At 47.8% G+C, this 21266-nt stretch overlaps 1 protein-coding gene and 2 long non-coding RNA genes across 4 annotated transcripts in view; 2 read left to right on the top strand and 1 right to left on the bottom strand.

Moving 5' to 3' along the window:
- dnah2 (dynein, axonemal, heavy chain 2) overlaps window positions 1-17045 on the top strand; it is a 29128-nt gene extending 12083 nt beyond the window's left edge. Inside the window, exons 43-88 of the mRNA XM_019856012.1 lie at window positions 31-156; window positions 236-454; window positions 540-657; window positions 727-1001; window positions 1084-1236; window positions 1323-1475; window positions 1568-1659; window positions 1724-1922; window positions 2015-2239; window positions 2313-2417; window positions 2504-2692; window positions 2781-2866; window positions 2962-3092; window positions 3164-3313; window positions 3385-3552; window positions 3630-3930; window positions 4045-4177; window positions 4585-4724; window positions 4799-5009; window positions 5115-5231; window positions 5325-5466; window positions 5544-5713; window positions 5795-5911; window positions 6355-6519; window positions 6590-6712; window positions 6795-6943; window positions 7185-7251; window positions 7374-7524; window positions 7605-7753; window positions 7859-7992; window positions 8105-8249; window positions 8351-8550; window positions 8632-8758; window positions 8842-9028; window positions 9843-9991; window positions 10064-10247; window positions 10317-10507; window positions 10584-10775; window positions 10843-11027; window positions 13232-13466; window positions 13679-13827; window positions 14621-14735; window positions 15400-15576; window positions 16325-16399; window positions 16492-16642; window positions 16720-17045. Of these exons, the coding sequence (XP_019711571.1) occupies window positions 31-156; window positions 236-454; window positions 540-657; window positions 727-1001; window positions 1084-1236; window positions 1323-1475; window positions 1568-1659; window positions 1724-1922; window positions 2015-2239; window positions 2313-2417; window positions 2504-2692; window positions 2781-2866; window positions 2962-3092; window positions 3164-3313; window positions 3385-3552; window positions 3630-3930; window positions 4045-4177; window positions 4585-4724; window positions 4799-5009; window positions 5115-5231; window positions 5325-5466; window positions 5544-5713; window positions 5795-5911; window positions 6355-6519; window positions 6590-6712; window positions 6795-6943; window positions 7185-7251; window positions 7374-7524; window positions 7605-7753; window positions 7859-7992; window positions 8105-8249; window positions 8351-8550; window positions 8632-8758; window positions 8842-9028; window positions 9843-9991; window positions 10064-10247; window positions 10317-10507; window positions 10584-10775; window positions 10843-11027; window positions 13232-13466; window positions 13679-13827; window positions 14621-14735; window positions 15400-15576; window positions 16325-16399; window positions 16492-16642; window positions 16720-16874 (7275 nt within the window). The 3' untranslated portion in view covers window positions 16875-17045. The remainder of the gene's footprint in view (window positions 1-30; window positions 157-235; window positions 455-539; window positions 658-726; window positions 1002-1083; window positions 1237-1322; window positions 1476-1567; window positions 1660-1723; window positions 1923-2014; window positions 2240-2312; window positions 2418-2503; window positions 2693-2780; window positions 2867-2961; window positions 3093-3163; window positions 3314-3384; window positions 3553-3629; window positions 3931-4044; window positions 4178-4584; window positions 4725-4798; window positions 5010-5114; window positions 5232-5324; window positions 5467-5543; window positions 5714-5794; window positions 5912-6354; window positions 6520-6589; window positions 6713-6794; window positions 6944-7184; window positions 7252-7373; window positions 7525-7604; window positions 7754-7858; window positions 7993-8104; window positions 8250-8350; window positions 8551-8631; window positions 8759-8841; window positions 9029-9842; window positions 9992-10063; window positions 10248-10316; window positions 10508-10583; window positions 10776-10842; window positions 11028-13231; window positions 13467-13678; window positions 13828-14620; window positions 14736-15399; window positions 15577-16324; window positions 16400-16491; window positions 16643-16719) is intronic.
- A 1956-nt stretch (window positions 17046-19001) lies between these two features.
- LOC109506941 (uncharacterized) lies at window positions 19002-19305 on the bottom strand. The gene is made up of 2 exons (XR_002166381.1): window positions 19234-19305; window positions 19002-19080 (listed from the first exon to the last, which is right to left on the bottom strand). It is a non-coding gene; the product is annotated as an uncharacterized LOC109506941 (long non-coding RNA).
- Window positions 19306-19442: 137 nt separating this feature from the next.
- On the top strand, window positions 19443-20745 carry LOC109506939 (uncharacterized). 2 transcript variants are annotated; one of them, XR_002166380.1, is made up of 3 exons: window positions 19443-19529; window positions 19965-20090; window positions 20523-20745. It is a non-coding gene; the product is annotated as an uncharacterized LOC109506939 (long non-coding RNA). The 2 variants fall into 2 exon arrangements; XR_002166379.1 differs by lacking the exon at window positions 19443-19529 and adding an exon at window positions 19647-19748.
- Window positions 20746-21266: the final 521 nt, after the last annotated feature.

Genomic DNA, 21266 nt, shown 5'->3' with positions numbered 1-21266 from the left:
ACTCCTCACCCGGACCATTTCCGTCTTCAGGTCCTGCTCATGGCCATGAAAGATATGAATATTGCTAAACTGACATCCGCTGACCTGCCGCTGTTCACCGGTATCATCCAGGACTTGTTCCCTGATGTAGAAACGCCCGTTATAGACTATGGCAAAGTATGCTGAGCTTCACTCCTAATGCACTATTGTCGGAAATACAAATTTGGTTTGTTTCATGCTGTCATTTGTCTCGCAGCTCAAGGAAGCCATTCAGGTGGAACTTCGCCAGAAAGGCCTGCAGGTCACCCCTTTCACAATGACCAAAGTCATCCAACTCTATGAGACCAAAAACTCCCGACACTCATCCATGCTGGTGGGCAAGACGGGCTGCGGTAAGACCGTCACGTGGAAGACGCTGAAAAATGCCCTCATTGCCATGCACAACAAGGAAGTGCCGGGCTACGAGCTCGTGCAGGTATTTCCTTTTTTTTCCATCTCTTGACGGGCGTCGTGTCTTCAAACTGTTGTGACCATTCACGGCTCCTCTCGTGGCACAAAAGGATTATCCTCTCAACCCCAAATCGATGAGCCTCGGGGAGCTGTATGGCGAAAATGACCTCGCCACCAATGAGTGGTCTGACGGAGTTCTCTCCTCTGTCATGAGAACAGCCTGTGCAGGTAAACCGACATCTTCTTGCATTCGGACACGCGGATGTATGACGAGCTTTGCGGTGAACTCCTTTGTAGACGACAAACCAGATGAGAAGTGGATTGTATTTGACGGGCCGGTGGACACGCTGTGGATCGAGAGTATGAACTCTGTCATGGATGACAACAAGGTGCTCACGCTCATCAATGGGGAGAGAATTTCCATGCCCGAACAGGTGTCGCTGCTGTTTGAAGTGGAGAACCTGGCGCAGGCGTCGCCCGCGACAGTCTCCCGCTGCGGGATGGTCTACAATGATTACGTCGACCTGGGATGGAAGCCCTTTGTCAAATCCTGGCTCGAGAAACGTCAGAAGGTACGTGACGGGTGTCTTCAGTCTCAGCATGTGACGGAACCAAATTTGATTTCTCCAGGTTTTTTTTTTTTTTTTTTCGCAGGCTGAGGTGGCACATCTGCAGTGTTTGTTCGACAGTTTCATTGAGAAAACTCTGACCTTCAAAAAGAAAAACTGCAAGGAGTTGATCCCCGTCACTGAACTCAATGGCATTGTCTCGCTCTGCCGCCTCTATGACGCCTTGACCGCAAGCAAGGTTCCCCTTGTACTCTTCCAGTAATTGCCCCCTCTCCCGTCACCAGTAAGGTAACCATTCCGACCCCTTTCCACTCCCGCCCCCAGTTGAACATGTCTGATGCGGACAGCCTGGGTCGGATCGTGGAGCTCTGGTTTACCTTCAGCCTCATCTGGTCCATTTGTGCCTCTGTCAATGAGGAGGGACGCAAGAGGATGGATAACTTTCTGCGGGAGTTGGACGGCACCTTTCCCATCAAGGTCCCAGTTAGAGCATGAGAAGAACGCGCCGTCACTCAACCTCGAGTAATGTTTTCTTGTTAACGTCCTGATTTCCATTTTCCGTCCTTTAGGACACAGTCTACGAGTACTATGTCGACATGAAAAGCAAAGCCTGGGCTCCGTTTGAAAATAAACTGCCAAAGGGCTGGCGTTACAACCCCAAGTGAGTATCGAGATGCCATTGGGTTGCAAGCAAACCGCTTGTAAAAGCTTCCCCTCTCCCGCAGCTCTCCGTTCTACAAGATTATGGTTCCGACGGTGGACACGGTTCGCTACAACTTTTTGGTCACGGCGATGGTGAATGCTCAGTACCCGGTGCTGCTCACGGGGCCGGTCGGCACCGGGAAGACCTCGGTGGTCCACGGGGTCTTGCATAGCCTGGACAGCGGCAAGTGGTCCACGCTCACCATCAACATGTCTTCACAGGTTGGTGGACGCTTGATTTGTGGTGCCATCCAATACGAGGAATGTTGAAATGTCAAACGTTCGACTGGCTCTGTCTTTTTGTGGATGTCCAGACCACCTCCAACAACATCCAGGCCATTATCGAGAGCCGCCTAGAGAAGAGGACCAAAGGTGTGTATGTGCCCGTGGGGGGGAAGGACCTGCTGTGCTACCTGGACGACCTCAACATGCCAGCGCACGACCTCTTTGGCTCCCAACCGCCGCTGGAGCTGATGCGCCTCTGGATCGACTACGGCTTCTGGTTTGACCGTCAGAAACAGACGACGACTTATGTCAAGGTGAGGGAAGATGGACGGGGAGATTCGATATTAAAAGTTGATAATCCTGTAATTTGCTGCATGCAACTTTTAGAAAATGTCCCTGCTGGCCTCCATGGGGCCCCCTGGAGGAGGACGAACTCATATTTCTGACCGCTTGCAAAGTCGTTTCAACCTTATCAACATGACATTCCCCAACGTAAGTCCCGTTCGCCCCCCCCTCCACCCCCTCCAAGTTTGCATCATCCACAACGCCCGCAAAATCAACAAATGTCATTCCTTCAGGACTCCCAAATCAAACGCATCTTCAGCACCATGATCAACCAGAAGCTTCAAGTTTTTAAGGAGGACGTCAAGCCCGTCGGAGAGGTTCTGACCCAGGCTACTTTGGAGCTGTATTATTCTGTTACGGCTCGTTTTCTCCCCACCCCGGCCAAGACCCACTACCTCTTCAACCTCCGGGATATCTCCAAGGTGCACGTGCAGCACTGATTTGGCAGTGTCGCTACAAGGCAGCCATGTATCACATTTCTGTTTCTCTGGGCCCTTCCTTTGACCGTAGGTGTTTCAGGGTCTGCTGAGAGCCCATCCAGAGTTCCACGACAATAAAAACAACATGGTTAGACTGTGGATCCACGAGTGCTTCAGGTGTTACACCCACTTGTTTTGTACCCCCGGGCCGACTCAAGGGATTTAATTGGCGCTGTGTGGTCTGATGTTCTCGATCCAATGATGCGTTTCAGGGTTTTCTCCGACCGACTTATCGACCGCAGTGACATGGATGCCTTCATCACACTGTTAGGGGAGAAGATGGGCTCCCTCTTTGACCTCGTTTTCCACAATGTCTGCCCCGATAAACAACCCCCAGTATTTGGTACATAAACTCACCAAGGATGATGTGGGCTTTATGATAGCCTTTACTGAGATTATCCTGGTGTGTGTCAGGTGATTTCCTGACCGAGTCTGGAGTGTATGAAGACCTCTTGGACATGGCGAGCCTTAAGAAGTTTATGGAGACCCACCTGGAGGACTACAACCTGACGCCCGGTGTCGTGCCCATGAACCTGGTCCTCTTCCGGGACGCCATTGAACACAGTGAGAGCGCAGGAATGCCACGTCCGGCCATCGGGGGGTTCCCGCCAACGTTCTCTGCGCTGCGTTCGCAGTAACCCGCGTGGTCCGTGTGATCAGCCAGCCGAGGGGCAACATGCTGCTGGTCGGCGTCGGGGGCTCGGGCCGACAGAGCCTGTCCAGGATGGCGGCTTCCATCTGCGAGTACCAGGTCTTCGAGGTGGAAATCACCAAACAGTACCGCAAGCTCGAATTCAGAGAAGGTAAGGTGACCCGGGAAGCTTCCAGCCGTCCTCACATCCGCTCAAATATAATTAGGTTCGTCTCCATCCGATCCCAGACATTAAGAAGCTCTACCGTTTGACCGGTGTGGACAGCAAGCCCACAGTCTTCCTGTTCAATGATACCCAGATTGTGGACGAATCCTTCCTGGAGGACATCAACAACATCCTGAGCTCCGGAGAAGTCCCCAATCTCTATAAGCAGGACGAGTTTGTGGAGGTCTGCAACGCCCTGTCTGACTCAGCCAGGAAGGAGAATGTGTTGGAGACGCCCAACTCTTTATTCAGCTTCCTGATCGAGCGGGTCCGAAGCAACCTGCACGTTGTTCTCTGCATGAGTCCGGTGGGAGACCCCTTCAGGTATCCTCGCACTGTCCTCCTGCAGCCCACTATTCTTCCTGCTGAGTGGCACAACTATTGAAAGGATGAAAACACCGAGTTCCCATCACTAGCAGGCTTGTTTGCCACTTGCAGAAACCGTATTCTGCAATACCCGGCTCTCGTTAACTGCACTACCATAGACTGGTTCTGTGAGTGGCCCAAAGATGCTCTGCTGGAGGTTGCTGAGCGCTACTTGGAAGGACTGGAGCTGGGATCTACTGAGGGAGTGAGATGCAGGCATTCATTCAGTTCTATGAAGCCGTATTTTTTTTTTTTGTGTGTTTTTGTGGGTGGGTGTAATTTTGCTGTACAAAATCATCACGTGACAGAAAGAACGAGATTCAGGATACAAGCGGCCAAGATGAGTTTTCTCTGCAGGGTGTCCGGGCTCTCCCTTAGAGATAAGGTGAGAAGCTCGGTCATCCGGGAGGGGCTCAGAGTCGAGCTGCTTCTCCTCCACGTTCAGAGGAGCCAGATGAGGTGGCATCTGAGTAGGGTGCCTCCTGGACGCCTCCCTGGTGAGGTGGTCTGGTCATGTCCCACCGGCAGGAGGCCCCCGAGGATGACCCCGGATAACCGGTATAAAATGGATGGATGGATGCATGGAAAATCATTCCGCTTTGTTCCTTGCAGAGCCAAACCAAGGTGGCCTCCATCTTTGTGACTACGCACCAGTCAGTGGTGGAGGGCTCACACAAGATGAAGGTGGAGCTGAAAAGACATAATTATGTGACACCCACCAACTACCTGGAGCTGGTGTCAGGATATAAGAAGTAAAGGGACCATGATGGACGCGCTCTGTTTCGTGGCTTTTGTGGCCTATGAATAGTTGTCTTTGTTTATTCAGGCTTCTGGGAGAGAAGCGGCAGGAACTGGGGGAGCAGGTGAACAAGCTGCAGAACGGCCTTTTTAAGATCAGCGACACGGGCGAGAAGGTGGCCGCCATGACCGTGCAGCTGGAGGAGTCTAATAAGCAGGTGGCCGACTACCAGAAGGAGTGCGACGAGTACCTGACGGTCATCGTGCAGCAGACGAGGGAAGCTGACACGCAGCAGAAGGTAAAACACCAAAGGCGGATTCCCATGCAGTCGTGAGAGCATACAGGTATATAATCCAGTGCGGTATGTTGCGATTGCGTGATTTATTTGCATGTGTGTGATTAGACGGTGAGTGCCAAAAAAGAGAAAATTTCGGCGGAGGAGGCTCAATGCAAAGCCCTGGCACAGACCGCATTAAAGGAGTTAGATGAAGCCCTGCCGGCCCTGGATGAGGCCACCAAGGTATCGCTGGACTCTGCAAGTTGTTCAGGCCGCCACATTGTGTGCCCGTCTGCGGAAGTGCCTTCAAATGTGGCCGTTTTCCCTACAATAAAGGCTCTGGAGTCTCTGAACAAGAAGGACATGACCGAGATTAAGTCGTACGGTCGTCCTCCCGCTCTGGTGGAGAAAGTGATGCAGGCGGTCATGACCCTTCTCAACAAGGAGCCAACTTGGGCAGAAGCCAAGAGACAGCTGGGTGAGTCCGGGGGATTCTCTATGATGTCAGCGTGAGAATCGCAATGTAGTCTTTCTCACTTGAAATATCCGCGGCAGGGGAGGCCAACTTCATCAAAACCCTGATCAACTTTGACAAGGAAAACATATCGGACCGCGTGTTGAAGAGGATCGGCACCTACTGCAGGCACCCCGACTTCCAGCCAGAGATCATTGGGAAAGTGTCTCTGGCCGCCAAATCGCTTTGCATGTGGGTCCGAGCCATGGAGGTATGGGTTTAGTCCCCGTGCGCCGTCAACAGCGACGATATGGCACAGAAGCAAACACAGAGACGTGTTGACCCCTCGCAGGTGTACGGGTGCGTCTTCAGGGTGGTGGAGCCAAAGCGGGAGCTGCTCAATGCTGCCGAGGCCCAACTTGCAAAAAAGCAAGCAGAACTGGCTGAGTCCGAGAGCAAACTCAAAGAGGTACCTGCTTACGAACATCCACTACACCACAGGTGTCAAAGTCAAGGTCCGGGGGCCAGATCTGGCCTGCCACGTCATTTTATATGGCCCGCGAAAGCAAATCATCTGTGTCAACTTCCATGATCCTTGCTTAAACCTGCACGGAAATCTCAAATTGTCATACATAATAAATAACGGTGACATTTTGCAATCATTTTGTTGCCCCGTTTTTATTAATTTGAGCAATAATTGAAGAAATACCTGACTGATTTCAAAACTGGTGAGCCATCATTTTTTCAATACGATGTGTTGACTAAACATTTATTCGGTTACACTGTTTTTATGACCCTCCGAGGGAAGACATAACTCCAAAGTGGCCCGTGACAAAAATGAGTTTGAGCGCCCCTGCACTACACAAAATAAAAGAAAGGACGGCCAATGTGACGGTCACCCTTTGCCTGCAGGTGGGCGACAAACTGTCACAGCTCAACAAACAGTATGCGGAAAAAGTGGCCACCAAGGAGGACTTGAAGAGGAGGTCGGATGAGATGGAAGTGAAACTGGACCGAGCCGACAAGCTGGTGAAAGGCCTGGCCGGGGAGGGTGTCCGCTGGGAGCAGACGGTGAAGGTAGGACGTGCACGCACTCACGCACGCATATACCAAGTTGGTTGAGTTGTAGCTAACGTTGCGCTTTCAGGGTCTTGAAAACAACATGGGCTACCTGGTTGGAGACTGTTTGCTCGCAGCCTCATTTCTGTCCTATATGGGCCCCTTCCTTTCCAACTATCGAGTGGAGCTGCTTGAAATCTGGATGACAGAGGTGACAACAGCATTTTGATTGTATTGTGACGAGATCACACTTTTCCAGTATTTTCAAAAGCGGCCATTTTTTGTCTTTTCAGGTCCAGCGCCAGGATATCCCCTGCACCCCGGGCTTTAGTTTTGCCACTTTCCTCTCAAACCCTACCGCAGTCAGGGATTGGAACATTCAAGGCCTGCCCTCTGATGCCTTTTCCACAGAGAACGGCGTCATCGTCACCCGCGGCAACCGGTCAGAACCGAAACACAGGCTAGCGTGAAAAATGCTATGCGTCAAACATTCAGCGACAATTAAATATCCAATCCGGATGCGCTCATGTGAGCCACTGGCCACTTTGTACGGCATCCTATGCAAGCATTTTATCAGCATCTCTCAGCATTCACACACAATTTGCATATTTGGCTTTCATGACTGTTTGGAGGCTCGGAAGTATTGTCATTTTTTTGTTGTTGATGTTTTCGGTGGGGTCAAGATGGCCGCTGATGGTGGACCCGCAAGGTCAAGCTCTGAAGTGGATCAAGAAAATGGAGATGATGAAAGTAAATCATATCACAGAAGGCTGTGACACTATGAGATGATATTTAAATACAACTATCATCAAAAATGTAAAAATGCAGCTGACTCACTACATAAGTGTGTGTTTGTGTGTGAATTTGCGCAGGGCTTAAAAGTAATCGACTTCCAGATGCCGGATTACATGCTTATAATGGAGAATGCCATCCAATTTGGGAACCCTGTCTTGCTGCAGAACGTCCAGGAGGACTTGGACCCGTCTCTCAACCCGGTTCTCAACAAGTCCTTGACGCGAATAGGTCACACAAACGCACGCGCACACACACTCCGTTTCATGGAGGGCCACTGTACAAGTAAATGTGCTTCACTTTGTCCCTAGGTGGCAGGCTGTTGTTGAAGTTGGGTGACAAGGAGCTGGAATATAGTCCGGAATTCCGTTTCTACATCACCACCAAGCTGTCAAATCCCCACTATACCCCCGAGATTTCTACAAAGACCACTATTGTCAATTTTGCCGTCAAGGAGCAGGTTAGAGTTTGTGATGTTTGGTCTTAACTCCCCAAGTGTTATTCGAGTTTGAGGGTGTCCTCATCAAGCTTTGTGTACGTGTGCGCGGGTGTTTCCTGCTGGCAGGGTCTGGAAGCCCAACTCTTAGGAATTGTGGTGCGTAAGGAACGCCCAGACCTGGAAGAACAAAAGGACAATCTGGTGATGAGCATCGCCTCAGGAAAGAGAAGCCTGCAGGAGCTGGAGGACGAGATCCTCAGGTGAAGACGTTTGCTAGCCCTCCCACCCCTCACCCAATCCCACCCTTCCAAAAGCTTTTGCTGGGCGTGAATGGCCTCAGTCGCACGATCATTTGCGTGTTGCGTCCGCCAGGCTGCTGAATGAGGCCAGTGGCTCCCTGCTGGACGACGTGCAGCTGGTGAACACCTTGCAGACGTCCAAAGTGACGGCCACTGAAGTGTCAGAGCAGCTGGAGAGCAGCGAAGTGACGGAAATCAAAATCGACACTGCTCGAGAGGTCTGATACCAAGGAGCCAGTCACAGACGAAAGCGGATTAGGATTTTTGGTGAAGCAGAAATGACCACTTTTTATTTTATTTATTTATTTATTTTTGACAGGCCTACCGTGCATGTGCTCAGCGGGCCTCCATCTTGTTCTTCATCCTCAATGACATGGGCCGCATTGATCCCATGTACCAGTTTTCGCTGGATGCCTACATTAACCTGTTCAACTTAAGCATTGAGAAGAGCAAGAGCAGCCTAAAACTGGAGGAAAGGATCGTCAACCTCAACGACTACCACACATACGCAGTGTACAAGTGAGATGCAATTTTTTTTGGGGGGGGGGGGGTTGTTTAATCTAAACCCTGGATTACTTTCTTCCGCATGTTTCTAATCAGGTACGCGTGCCGGGGTCTGTTTGAGATGCACAAGCTCCTCTTCAGCTTCCAAATGTGCGCCAAAATCCTCGAGGTCGCCGGCACGCTCAACATGGACGAGTATAGCTTCTTCCTCCGCGGCGGAATCGTAAGAAAAGGCGGCATCTGAGATGCTGACGGCTTCGTCGAATCCTTCCGTGACGACGTTGGACGACTTTTGTGTTTTTACAGGTGCTTGATAAGAGGGCTCAGATGGAAAACCCGTGCAGTAATTGGCTGGTGGATTCCAGTTGGGACAATATCACAGAATTGGACAAGCTGCCAAACTTCCACGGCATCATGGCCTCATTTGAAAAATACCCGCGGGACTGGAAGCTTTGGTTCACCAGTGCAGAGCCTGAGAAGGCTCCAATGCCAGGTTTGTGTAGTTTAACTGCAATGGAGCCTCCAGTTCTGAACATTCCCCACCCACCCTTTTTTTTTTAAACTCTTAATTCGACGTCAGGGTGCTGTAGATGTTATACCATTGGCTGTAAACGCCGCCAAAACTGGATGTCTCCTCCGCGGCAGCAAATCGAAAGCTGTTGTGTGTGCCACGTCAGCCAATCATAATTCGAACAGCGGCCGCCAAGATTTCAGATTAACGTGGCAAAAAAGACAAACTTCCCTGCCTCGTTTATTTCTTTATTTTGGGAGAAAAAAAATCATGGGCAATATCAAAAACATCTGAACAAGATTATTTGGGAAGGAGACTCTTTTTTTCTATGATAGGTTCTTCTCCTTTCCTCACTTAAAGTCAAAGTGCGATAAGCAATTATGTTTGTTTCGTGGGTTATTATTTTCATTCATTTTTTTATAGTACTGTATTTATTTTCAACCACACACCGATTTTGGACTGTGTACGGATTCATTGCATTTACATTCCTTTCAATGTCGCCGCAATTTATGCACATTTCGAGTTACAAACAGGGTCTTGTAACAAATTAAGTTCATAACTTGAGGTACCACCATATAAGAATTAGGCGAATTCATGAAACTGATTTATGGATTGGGTTAACATTCACAACAACAAAACTAGGCTGTTTGTTTACCTGCTACATTTTCATGCAATTGAAGTGTATCGAAATGTCTTGAATACCAGAAGAGGCAGATCCATTCGGGGAGCAAGATTTTTTTTGTCATGAATGTCAAATGAATATTGTCACGCTTGGTGTCCGGTGTGCCCCCTGCAGGAGACTGGGAGAACAGCTGCAACGAGCTCCAGAGGATGCTCATCGTCCGTTCTCTTCGGCCAGACCGCGTCCTGTTCTGCGCCACCACCTTCATCGTCAACTATCTGGGCCCTCGCTTTGTAGAGCCACCCGTTCTCGACATGAGAGCCGTAAGTAGGCTCGAGATTTTACATTCGCTGCTCGCTCCTCGCTCCCCGCTGCCCTTGCTCTTGTCCCTCCAGGTCGTGGACGAATCCACGTGCACGACGCCTCTGGTTTTTGTCTTATCTCCTGGCGTGGACCCCACGGGAGCCCTGCTGCAGCTCGCCGAGACAACCGGCATGAGCAAACTCTTCCACGCTCTCTCTCTGGGTCAAGGCCAAGCCCCCATCGCCAAGAAGATGATCGAAGAGGGAGTCAAAAAGGGTCCGGATGGTAAAATCCGTTCGATACTGAGATGCCTGCTCGCTTACCCCTTGATTCGGTGTGTCCCAGGTCACTGGGTCTTTCTTGCCAACTGCCACCTCTCGCTCTCGTGGATGCCCGAGCTGGACAAGCTGGTGGAGCAGCTGGAGGTGCAGAAGCCCCACGCAGACTTTCGACTCTGGCTCAGCTCTTCGCCACATCCCGATTTTCCCATCAACATCCTGCAGGCGGGCATCAAGATGACCACGGAGCCGCCGAAGGTAGCGCGTCGGGCGTTGCGCGAAAACACAGGCACCATACGCGCATGTCACGTCTGCGCGCCTTTGTTGCCCGCAGGGAGTGAGAGCCAACATGAAGCGTCTGTACCACCTGGTGACCGAGGCTCAGTTCACCCGCTGCGCCAAACCCGTCTTCTACAGGAAGCTGCTCTTCTCTCTTTGCTTTTTTCATAGCATCTTGCTAGAAAGAAAGAAATTCCTGCAGCTGGGCTGGAACATCATCTACGGATTCAACAATTCAGACTTTGAGGTTAATCACCATGAAAGACCCCCCCCGAGTCGTGATTTCGAATCATCCACATGACGTTCTCCTACAGGTGAGCGAGAATCTGCTCAGCCTGTACCTGAACGAGTACGAGCAGATACCCTGGGACGCCCTCAAGTATCTCATCGCCGAAGTCAACTACGGAGGTCATGTGACCGACGACTGGGACCGACGCCTTCTCACCACCTACATCAACGACTACTTCTGCGAAGCCGCCGTCACGGAGCCGTACTTCAAGTTAGTGGCACGCAGCGCAGCCAAATGGACATCAAATGAACAATGCCGTCCGTCCGTGCGTGCTGGTCTACAATACAATACAATACAATACATCCTGATTTATATAGCGCTTTCACAACAGCTGCAGCTATAACAAAGCGCTTTACAAAACTAAAGAGGAACACGGCTCAACACACATGATGAGGCCCCCAAAAATTTGGGGGATATTTTGATGCCGCTAAATCTGAAAATTTGATTTTTCCGAATTGGCTCTAATTTTTTTTTCCAGTTTTGTTGAAAAAAAAGGGCTGATAATACACACGTTTTGACATTGTTATTGATTTATCTTTTTAAGCGTGTCCATACAGCATTCTTTCATTTTTAAGGTGATATCAAGAAACACGGCAATCGTGAGTTCGATATGTAAATCATGTAACATGTGGAAATCACGCAATCTGGCAATGTGCTGTTGTATTGCATTTTTAGTATCGGATTGTTTTCGATAGTTGAGATGTGATACCGAGTTGTTAGTACACGGCAAATCTCATAGAGTGGAGTTTACTCTGAAAAGACTAAATTTGGTCCCAGTCTAAACAGAGTAAAATATTCAGTCAATTTTACGCAGAAAAAAAAAAATTGAGCGATATATATTTACTTAAAAAAACCTAGTCAAGTTTTTTTGGTTAGAATGTATTTGTGAATTTTACAAGGAGAGTTTTGGAGTAAATTTTACTTGCATGATACAGTGAAACTCCTCTACAACGAAATCATGTTTGCAGCAAGAAATTTTTCACAACAGGGGGTTTTTCACTGTAGCAAATTTGATCTCAGATGTAAGCACACACACACCCACACACACAAACGTATGTGTACACGCACACACAAACGTTTGTGTACTCTATTTTTATTCCAATAGTACATAAGTATGAGCACACACTTATTTGACACTTCATATTGTCAGTGTAGAAAGAAAAAAAGGGAAAGAAATTGCGAAATTTACGATCAGCATTCACTTTCACTTACATCAATTTCTTGGAAAATGTATTTTATTTTGCTTGCTCCGTCTTTCATTTTGATCACTTTTACCCTCTCTTCCAGCATCAGAGCTCTTCTTGTCTTAGCTGCTTGACATCAAAAGGTCCGTTTTGTAGCCATTTTAGCAATGCAACGTCCATCCTCGTCTGAATCTAACAATAACAAATACTTCCTGGCATGCAATGAACTTTTAAGCCAGCCACGGGGCGCTTCGTAGTCCTCGATGGCCATAGTTAGCTCTCGAAGACTAAAAACCTTACGCTAACTGGAGCGCTTCTCTCTCATTAGCGCTCCAGTTAGCGTAAGGTTTTTAGCCTTCGAGAGCTAACTATGGCCATCGAGGACTACGAAGCGTCCCGTGGGTGTTTTTAGCATGATAAAAAGTAAAGTAAATGTCCGTCGAGCCATAAGCAATTTACTCTGAGCAGCTAATCGGATGCTACGGATCTAGCTTCAGTATCTACACACATAGACAGTGAGGTCTATGTGGCCTCTTGGCCAATCGGAGGCCAGGATGATGCTCGGTAAGCCAATAGCAGAGCAGCTATGAGTATGTTGAGCCCAGGAAACTCGCAGCTGTGACCGAAATAAACATCGTTCACTATGTAAACCAGTGTGGTGGTTGCTGTTGCCTTTTTTCGAACGAAGCAGTAGAGGTCGCTGTTGGATAAGACTTCGTTGTAGTGAATGTCTTCGCGAGGCTGGAGCAGACAAAATGATTTCGTATAACGCAACAGGGGGTTTTTCGTCGTATGGGGGGCAGGAGAATGGGAATTGTGTTAATGCATGAAGATTTTTTCACATAAGGGGGTATTTTCGCCCATGCAGGTTTCGTTCTAGAGGAGTTTCACTGTATGAATTTATTTTTAAAAAGTCACTCAAGACACAGTGCCAGCTGAGCCATGCTGCCGCTACTGTGAGTTAGTACGTTTTTTTGTTTTTTTTCCAAAGAAACATTGCTCCAATTTAATGTTTTCCAGTGTAAAATTTACCCTGAATAGTTTGCTCTCAATTTTTACTCTACTTAGACTGGGCCCAAATATCGTCTTTTTCGAGTAAAATGCACTCTCGGAAACTTACTGTGCAAGTGGCGGATTCAATCTGCAAAATCCCCACTGCAGTTGCTGCTACCAAATCCATTCGGTTCAACACTATCTTTCCCGTCACCTGTTTGTTTGAATTCTCCCTAGATTGTCCACCTTAGCCACATATTACATCCCCCATGATGGTCCCCTGTCCTCCTACAAGGACTTCATCAACATGCTGCCCACCCACGAGCACCCCGACTTGTTTGGCCAGCACCCAAACGCTGACATAGCCAGCCAGATCGCTGAGACCAGGTCCCTGTTTGACACCCTTCTGTCGCTCCAGCCCCAGGTGACCAGCGCCAGCGCAGCGGGGGCCGGTCCCAGTCGTGAAGACAAGGTGAGGCCTTCGCCACCGGCATCATGGGACAAAAGTGAGCCGAATGTTCTCCCCAAAACGCTTTTCTTTTTTCTTATTTCTGCAACATTTGCTTGCTAGTGTCCAGAAACGCAGTGTCGCAAATTGTGAAAACTTTGAACGAGAATGTGGCAGTAAAAGTTGTCCTGAGCGTATTTTGTCTGTCTCAAACAATGTATTTGTTCTGTCTCCAGGTGTTAGATCTGTTAGCGGACGTGCGCCAGACCATCCCGCCCATCATCGACTACGAGGGCGCCAGCTCGCTCTTCCTGGATCCTTCACCCCTGGATGTGGTTTTGCTGCAAGAGATCCAGAGATACAACGCCCTGCTGAGTATGATCAAGTATGAACCGCACGCTCCAGTTTTTCTTTCTTGCCAAGAATTCCAAACAGATCCAACATTCTTCTAGGTTAAAAGCACATCTTTATTCTTTTGAAATGAATGCTAATGGCATTGATCTGTTGCTAGCCTCTCCACCTTAATTTTTTTTTTTTTTAAATCCCACAATTTTTTTTTTTTTAAAGAAAAACTAGCCCTCTATAATATTGTGCTTTATCAAAATATGGAGTCATAACATAGTCAAATAGAATGTTTACCACCTCGACAATTTATGCAAGATGCTTTAACGCTGCGATCCACTTCATTGTGCTGCTTCCTCTGCTGTGCCCGCCTTGGCCACTGGGTGGCAGTGCAGTGCTAGTCATGCAGTCACAAAAAAAAAAAAGAATAGACTTCTTCTTCTCCTAAAACTCGTAAGTGTGTTTCTGTCATTTTATGAAGAGGAATATTTTGAAAAATACAGTGGACCCCCACTATTTGTGGCCTTTTTAAAAATATATATTTTAAATATATTCTTTTTAAAATTGCTTTTTATTGTTTTCTACGGGAGCTGACCCCTATTTGGTTAAGAGTTTTTCATTCCACGTTAGCATTAAACTAGCGTGAACAGTTTTTAAGGCATTGTAGGTTGCTCGTTTTAAGTATACGTCATGTAATTTTCTTTGTTCAATGTTTAGTTTGACAGTACATTTCACCCTGTATCTCAAATGTTTACTTACTTAAAATTATTTTAAAAAACAAAACAAACAAAAAAAAAAACGGTTCACTTCATCGGACGACGTTGGATGTGTGTTAGGTCGTCCTTAGTGGAGCTGGAGAAGGGAATTAAGGGGTTGGTGGTGATGTCATCCAGCTTGGAGGAGACCTTCAACTGCATGTACGACGCCAGGGTCCCGCCACTTTGGGAGAAGGTGACACACAGCACATGTGATGTACACAATGACTTCTTCTCGACAATGATGTGTACTTTTTTTTTTCCTCTTTCCCTCCTATTTCGCTTACTCAACCTCCGCTATTAAAAATGGATCTGGGCCTCACTCAGGTGGCGCACATGAACCAACAAAGCCAGCATCTGTGGATCTAATCGCAGAGTAATAAGCAGCTAAAGCTCTTAAGGCCGGCCCCTCTTTCCGAAAAAGACCCTGAGCTTATTGAGCGCCGGCCAAAGGGCTTATTACTCTGTGTGTGTGTGTGTGTGTGTGTGTGTGTGTGTGTGTGTGTGTGTGTGTGTGTGTGTGTGTGCGCATTCCATTTTATAGGAGCACTGGACAGCTATTAGCTCTGCTGCCTCCAGCTTAGCTTCTCTCTTTTTAACTGACTGCTTGCATGCCAGAAAGCTCTCCAGTTCGTTTCTCACCGCCATCTCTTGCTTTTTTTTTCTCTCTCTCTCTCTTTTCATTTTCCCTCTCTCTCATCTGTGCACTCATCTGGATCACGCAGCGATATTAATGATAGCTTGACTGTCCTACTTAGGCATCCATGTGGTCCTTTCCTTGTCACGTTTGATTGTTGTTTTAACTCCGAGCAAGCGAGCAAACAAAGTTGATGAAAAGTGACGTGGTCTCGGTCCACCAGGCCTACCCCTCTCTCAAGCCCCTGGCAGCGTGGACTCGCGATCTCTGCCAGCGCGTTCTTCAGTTTTCACGCTGGGCCGAGCAGGCGCAGCCCCCCAACTTGTTCTGGCTTTCCGGTTTCACCTTCCCCAACGGCTTCCTCACTGCCGTGCTACAGTCAGCGGCCCGGCAAAACAAGGTGACAGTCGGTGTCACTTTATTGTTTTTCATATCTTTTTAATGAGGAAAGTTTCACTCGACGTTATTGCACTTCATAAAAACATCGATTAATAACATCATGAAATAGTAAGTAACGAATTAAACAATTTAGGATTTCATGTTTCCATTCATTTCATTGTGCCACTCCTTCTGGTGTGCCCGCCTTGGCCACCGGGAGGCAGTATAATACATAATGTAGTCACCAATGCTCTCAGGGATTCCCTCCGTTGCAATACTATGAATCTTTTTCACAGAGGATAAAAAATATATGCCTTAGTCACCAATGCTCTCAGGGATTCCCTCCGTTGCAATACTATGAATCTTTTTTTTCACAGAGGATAAAGAATATATGCCGAACAGGGGCACGCTTAAGCAAAGACGTTGGTTGTTTTCATCTACACACTGTGTAACAAATTAGCCTGCTTTGCAGACACTCCCGGAAGAATCCGTTTCCCTTGTAGATGAATACAATATCCCTCCATCTTGGTGTCGATTTATCGTTTCCAATAAAATCCAGCGTCGCGCTATTTAGCTCTGCCTTTGCTATCTACACACTGTGTAACAAATTAGCCTGCTTTGCAGATACTCCTGGAAGAATCCGTTTCCCTTGTAGATTAATACAATATCCCTCCATCTTGGTGTCGGATCTATCGTATCCAATAAAGTCCAGCGTCGCGCTATTTAGCTCTGCCTTTGCTACGTTGACAACCTGCGCCTACTTTTTGCAGGTCTCAGTTGACACCCTCTCCTGGGACTTCACAGTATCCAGTCTTGAGGAGAGCCACATCCAGAATCCACCCAAGGTGATTGATTCAAGACGTTTTTGGTGTGTTTCAGCCACCATCTTGCTGTCTTCATCAATCAATGCCAAACCGGTTGTCTGTCGAACCTCCAGGATGGCGTTTACGTGCGAGGTTTGTACCTTGAGGGGGCCGCCTGGGATAAAAAGGCCACCTGCCTGGTGGAGGCCGAGCCCATGCAGATGGTGTGTCCTATTCCCGCCATCAACTTCAAGCCAGTGGAGAACCGCAAGAAGATGGCCAAGAGTGAGGGCGTTTTTGTTCCGACTTGTCGCTTGCTCATTTTGCAAGCGCCTGAATTGTGTCACCTCTCTGCTTTGTAGACATGTACCTCTGTCCTTGCTACTACTTCCCCGTGCGATCGGGCGGCGCGGGCAGAGCTTCCTTTGTGATCGCCGTGGAGCTGAAATCCGGCAACGTCAATCCGGATCACTGGATCAAAAGGGGGGCAGCGCTCCTCATGAGCCTGGACAGCTGACATGTTCGCATACTCTGGACACATCCAATTTCTTTTCCTATTGGTTTGTGTTCATCCCCCCCGCCCCCTCCATAAATACCTTTCCCTGTCTCAAAGAAAAAAAACAGCAGTGGTTAATCAAGGTGAGGGAGGTCTAGTTTCATGCAAATTCCATCCAAGCTGTGAGGGAAGGAAAAAAAAAATCTTTTCAAACAAATGAATTTTAATGAAGCTTCTCAGGCAAGACGCAATCTTTCAGGCCCAGACTTCCCCGCTGGTCAAGGAGGCAGAGGAGAAAGTGAGTCGGAAGAGGACTGGAGCCATAATGAGCTCGGAGTGGGTGGTGGTGGTGGTGGGGGGGCGTCTGGGGTGACTTCAAGGTCATATTCAGACTTAAGAATTGTCCCCTGAAAGCCCAAACATACTTTCTTTGGCTTTAAGAGGCTCTTTATCAGAGCTGGCTCATTCTGTGCAGAGACACTGGTGGTCTCCTTGTGGGTGGGAGATTCAAATTCAAATAAGCTCCTTCTCGTCATTTTCTGTTCCGCTTGTCCTCATTAGGGTCGCTGGCGAGCTGGAGTCTATGCCGGCCAACGTTGGGCGATGGGCGGGGTACACCCCGGACCCGTTGCCAGCCAGTAGCACCTACAGTGTAACGTTTTACACCTCCAGACAAGTTGGGAGTCCTCTCAGATGGTTTGGGAATGTGGGACAAAGCCAGAGCCTGCATTCGAACCCATAACTGCAGAATTGTGAGGTTAATGTGCTCACCACTCTTGCACCGTGCCTTTCGGCATCGCTCAAACTTTTTACACCGCGTCACAAAATGCTTGGCTCTCCAAGTACCGCCATAGTGACCGACATTCAAATACTGCAATGTCATGTTGCTTAAAAACAAGGCTGCGGTTTTATTCCAAAAAAATTTCCCCATTATTGTAAGCCACAGTAAGACTAGTTTGAACCACTGCGCTCAAAGGAACCCAGGAATGTCAGCAAAAAATTGGCACTTATTTTATCATTCTGTACTTCAAATCAGTAGTAAAAATACTCCCGCAAAATAACACAGTCATGATTTTCAGTTTGTTTTGTCACGGTATTCGGTGGTCTTTATGACGTCTACTTTTGAAGGAAAGAAGGCACGGGCCTGACGCGTTGATGAAGGCGTGTGAATGTCACATCACCAAAGTCAGAAAACAGCTGGTCATTACCTCAGCCCTGAGCAACTATGATGTCATTTTCAGCCGACAGCAAGTGGCAAAATGTACACCCCCTAAAATGGATAAAAGCCGGTGGCTTTTGCGGCGCAACTCATATTACACGAATGCAATTTTCATCAGAATGTTGTTTTTAGAATAGTGGGGGGGGGGGCAAAGAAAATATTAACGTCAAGACAATTTGGATGTACATACAGCGGCCTTGATGGACAAATTGTGTCCATAATGCAGAGCAGAAAGGGGCATCTCGGCAGTACTCAGTTGTGTTTATACTGATTTCTCGAAAACAAATAGATAACGTTCAAAATACAGGGTAGTGCCATTTTGATCAAAAAAAATACATACAAATAGTTTTTGAGTGAAAAATGGGTTATCCTAGCCAGATGATCCCTTTAAATACAGGAAATAGGGGGGAACATTTGAATTATTCGATTGAGAATTGCACGTTAAAGTGAAATAAAGATTCGATTTGCAAATGTACTGGTGTCAAACGTTACATAACAAAGAACTGTACTTAAAATAATACACTGTAGCTGATATAAAAAAGTAAAAGTAAAGAATATCTATTTCGAGTTGGAAATGAAGTGAATAAAATACTTCAATTCTGTTGGAGTCCGCTGTTTCAGACAAAAGTGTTGGGACACCGAGACTCAATAGGATTGTGCAAAACTTCTTGCGAACATTCCCCTGATTGATGAATGAATTGATCAACGCTGGCGACATCTTCCATCCCCGCGGGGTATATTATCAGCCTTGTAAAACGCTGTTGACGTAAATCAAGTTTAAGGGTGCCCGCTGATTACATACTATTTGGGGGAAATCAGATTAGCGCATGGAGCATTTTCCAACGTTTCATTCCTGAAGTGGAGACCAAAGAGAAAGCGGTCCACTTCGGCGTCAAGACATTTTGGCAAGTTTTTTTTTTAATTCTTTCTTTTTTTTCTTAGTTCTTACAGTATGTGACTGTGGAGGCGGGGCGGTTAATGTCCGAGGCAGTTGCACCGAAAATAAACCTGCATGAGGGAAGAGAGAAAGGAGAGGAAGGGAGGAGGACGAGGAGGAAAAGGGAGGGAAAGGGCCCTTCAGCGGGGACACAAGAAAAAAATGGAGCTTCTGCGTGTCACTGGAAAAATAAAACTGCGCAATTTCTTTTTTTTTTTTTTTACCGACTGCCTGCGTGGATCTTCCTGTGTGGAAATGTTCCCGAGCGGATTCTATCGCAGGTTCCGTCAAACACGTCCGCCCGTGGTTCTCTTCGAGCCGCCGATTTTTCCAGCAGATGGTGCCTCGCATCAAGAGGAGGAGAAGAAGCGAGCAGCGGATCATGCCTTGCCCATGGGCCGACACCTTCCCTGCCTGCGCATGTTTGCACCTAGACGCGTCATGGATGTGCATATCGCCACTTGTTCTGCGTCATCCGCGGCCTGGAGGGGAGATGCGCATTCTCCATTAAAACTACCAGGTGAGAAAAATCTAATAGAAGGCAACCTTTTTTTTTTTGTTTTTGTTTTTTGCTGCAGCTCTTATAACACGCCGTGACATTGTTACGGGCCTTTTTGGACATCAACTCACGAGCAGCGTGTGAATGAACGTGTGCGTATGCTAGGATCCACTTCGCAGCCATGTTAAGTTTGACGCACTCGATGCTGCTGATGCCACACTGGGAACAGTTTACGGGAAGGTGAGATGTCGCAATCGACGTTCTCATAAATCAGTGCAGCAGAGTCGTGCCCACGCTGCTAAAGTGACGCACCGGTGGGCAATTTCTGCGCGATTGGATCGTGGCTTTTTCGGGTTGTGTCGTTTTTTTTTGGGGGGGGAGGATGGCTCGGAGTATTTTTTTTCTCATGAAATGTCATGTGGTGAAGTTGTGGCGGGTTCTCTGTGCGATTTCCAGGAAGAGCGTTTGAATGTTCTTCCTCGGGAATGGATGCAGTTGCTTGTCTCCACCCCTCTGCGCGACGATCCTGCTGCATTTCGCCTTCTCCGCCACTGGAGGGCGCCACAGAACTTCAGGAAACTGGTGAGCTGACACAGTTGGGGACACATACAAAATGTTCAATATGATAACAAAAGTGGAATACAAAAAAAACAATGTATCATTTAACCACACACTCAGCCAGTGTGTAGGACGTACCACTCGAGGGGATCACATTGACCCATGTTTGTTCAGAAACGAACACACGGCAGGGTAAAGAAATTCTCTGCATTTCTAGCAGCATAAAATCCACCGCAAATATTCAATTACATAGAAAATCTCATTTTTTTTTTTTTTTTTAGATAAACATTCATTTATTAAAGCTCAGCTGTACCTAATGTTCTGGTGCGTGTGAACTGCATTCCAAGACATTGGTCACTAGATGGAGACACATTCAGACTGGCTCAAATTTATGTTGCCAACGTTATTAGGTAAACTGTGAATTCAATTCAATAATCCAAATCGACGTATTTTCAGGATTTCGCTGCTGCTGACTCCAGCCGTGAATGACAAGTCTGATGGATGTCGGTGAGTTGGCCTCCTATTTTGATATGAGACACCACGCTGTCCTTGTGCATATTCATATTGTCAGCTGCGGTTTCTGCGTTGCGGCGCACCAAGGGGAAGGTTGTGCTGAAGAGCAAAACGATTCAATAATGAAAGCTTTTGTCGTCATAATGATTTCGTGAGTAATTTGAGCGAGGAGCAGCTGAGTCAGGTTGGAGGGGCGTGTGTGTGTGTGTATATGGGAGGGGGGGCGGGGAAATGGCAGGAAGCAGTGGGTGAGGGAAGAGGATGGAGTGGGTGTGTGTGCGCCTCCTCTCCTTCATCCTCATCCTGCTCCTGTCATCCTCCGCATAAGGAGAGGAGGCGTGGCTTACATCTTACATCATCCGCCACCCCGGGTGCTTTGTGAACGCGGTCCTGTTCACTCGCAAAGAACATGAAAATACAGACCTGGAAGAGGGTTTGAATGAGGCTTCCCCACCTGGAGGCTTGTGTAACTTTGCCGACAGCAGAAGGGCAATGAGTTTGTGTGTGTGTTGTCAAAGAATAGTCTGTTTACACCATACATATTCAAACCGTTTGAGTGTGAGTGGCCTACAATTGTCCGACTTTCAACGTGTTGGCATTTTTGTGCCTTACAATTGTCTTGGCAAGTTGGAATTCGCCCCAGACTCTTTATCTTCTACGCAAAAGCTGTGCTGATCTCAAATCCCA

This window comes from Hippocampus comes, unplaced genomic scaffold (assembly GCF_001891065.2).
Source record: "Hippocampus comes isolate QL1 unplaced genomic scaffold, H_comes_QL1_v1.1 scaffold246, whole genome shotgun sequence".
NCBI classification, from domain to species: Eukaryota; Metazoa; Chordata; class Actinopteri; order Syngnathiformes; family Syngnathidae; genus Hippocampus; species Hippocampus comes.
Note: the sequence above shows the minus strand (reverse complement) of the source record. Positions and strands in the feature narration are given on the sequence as shown.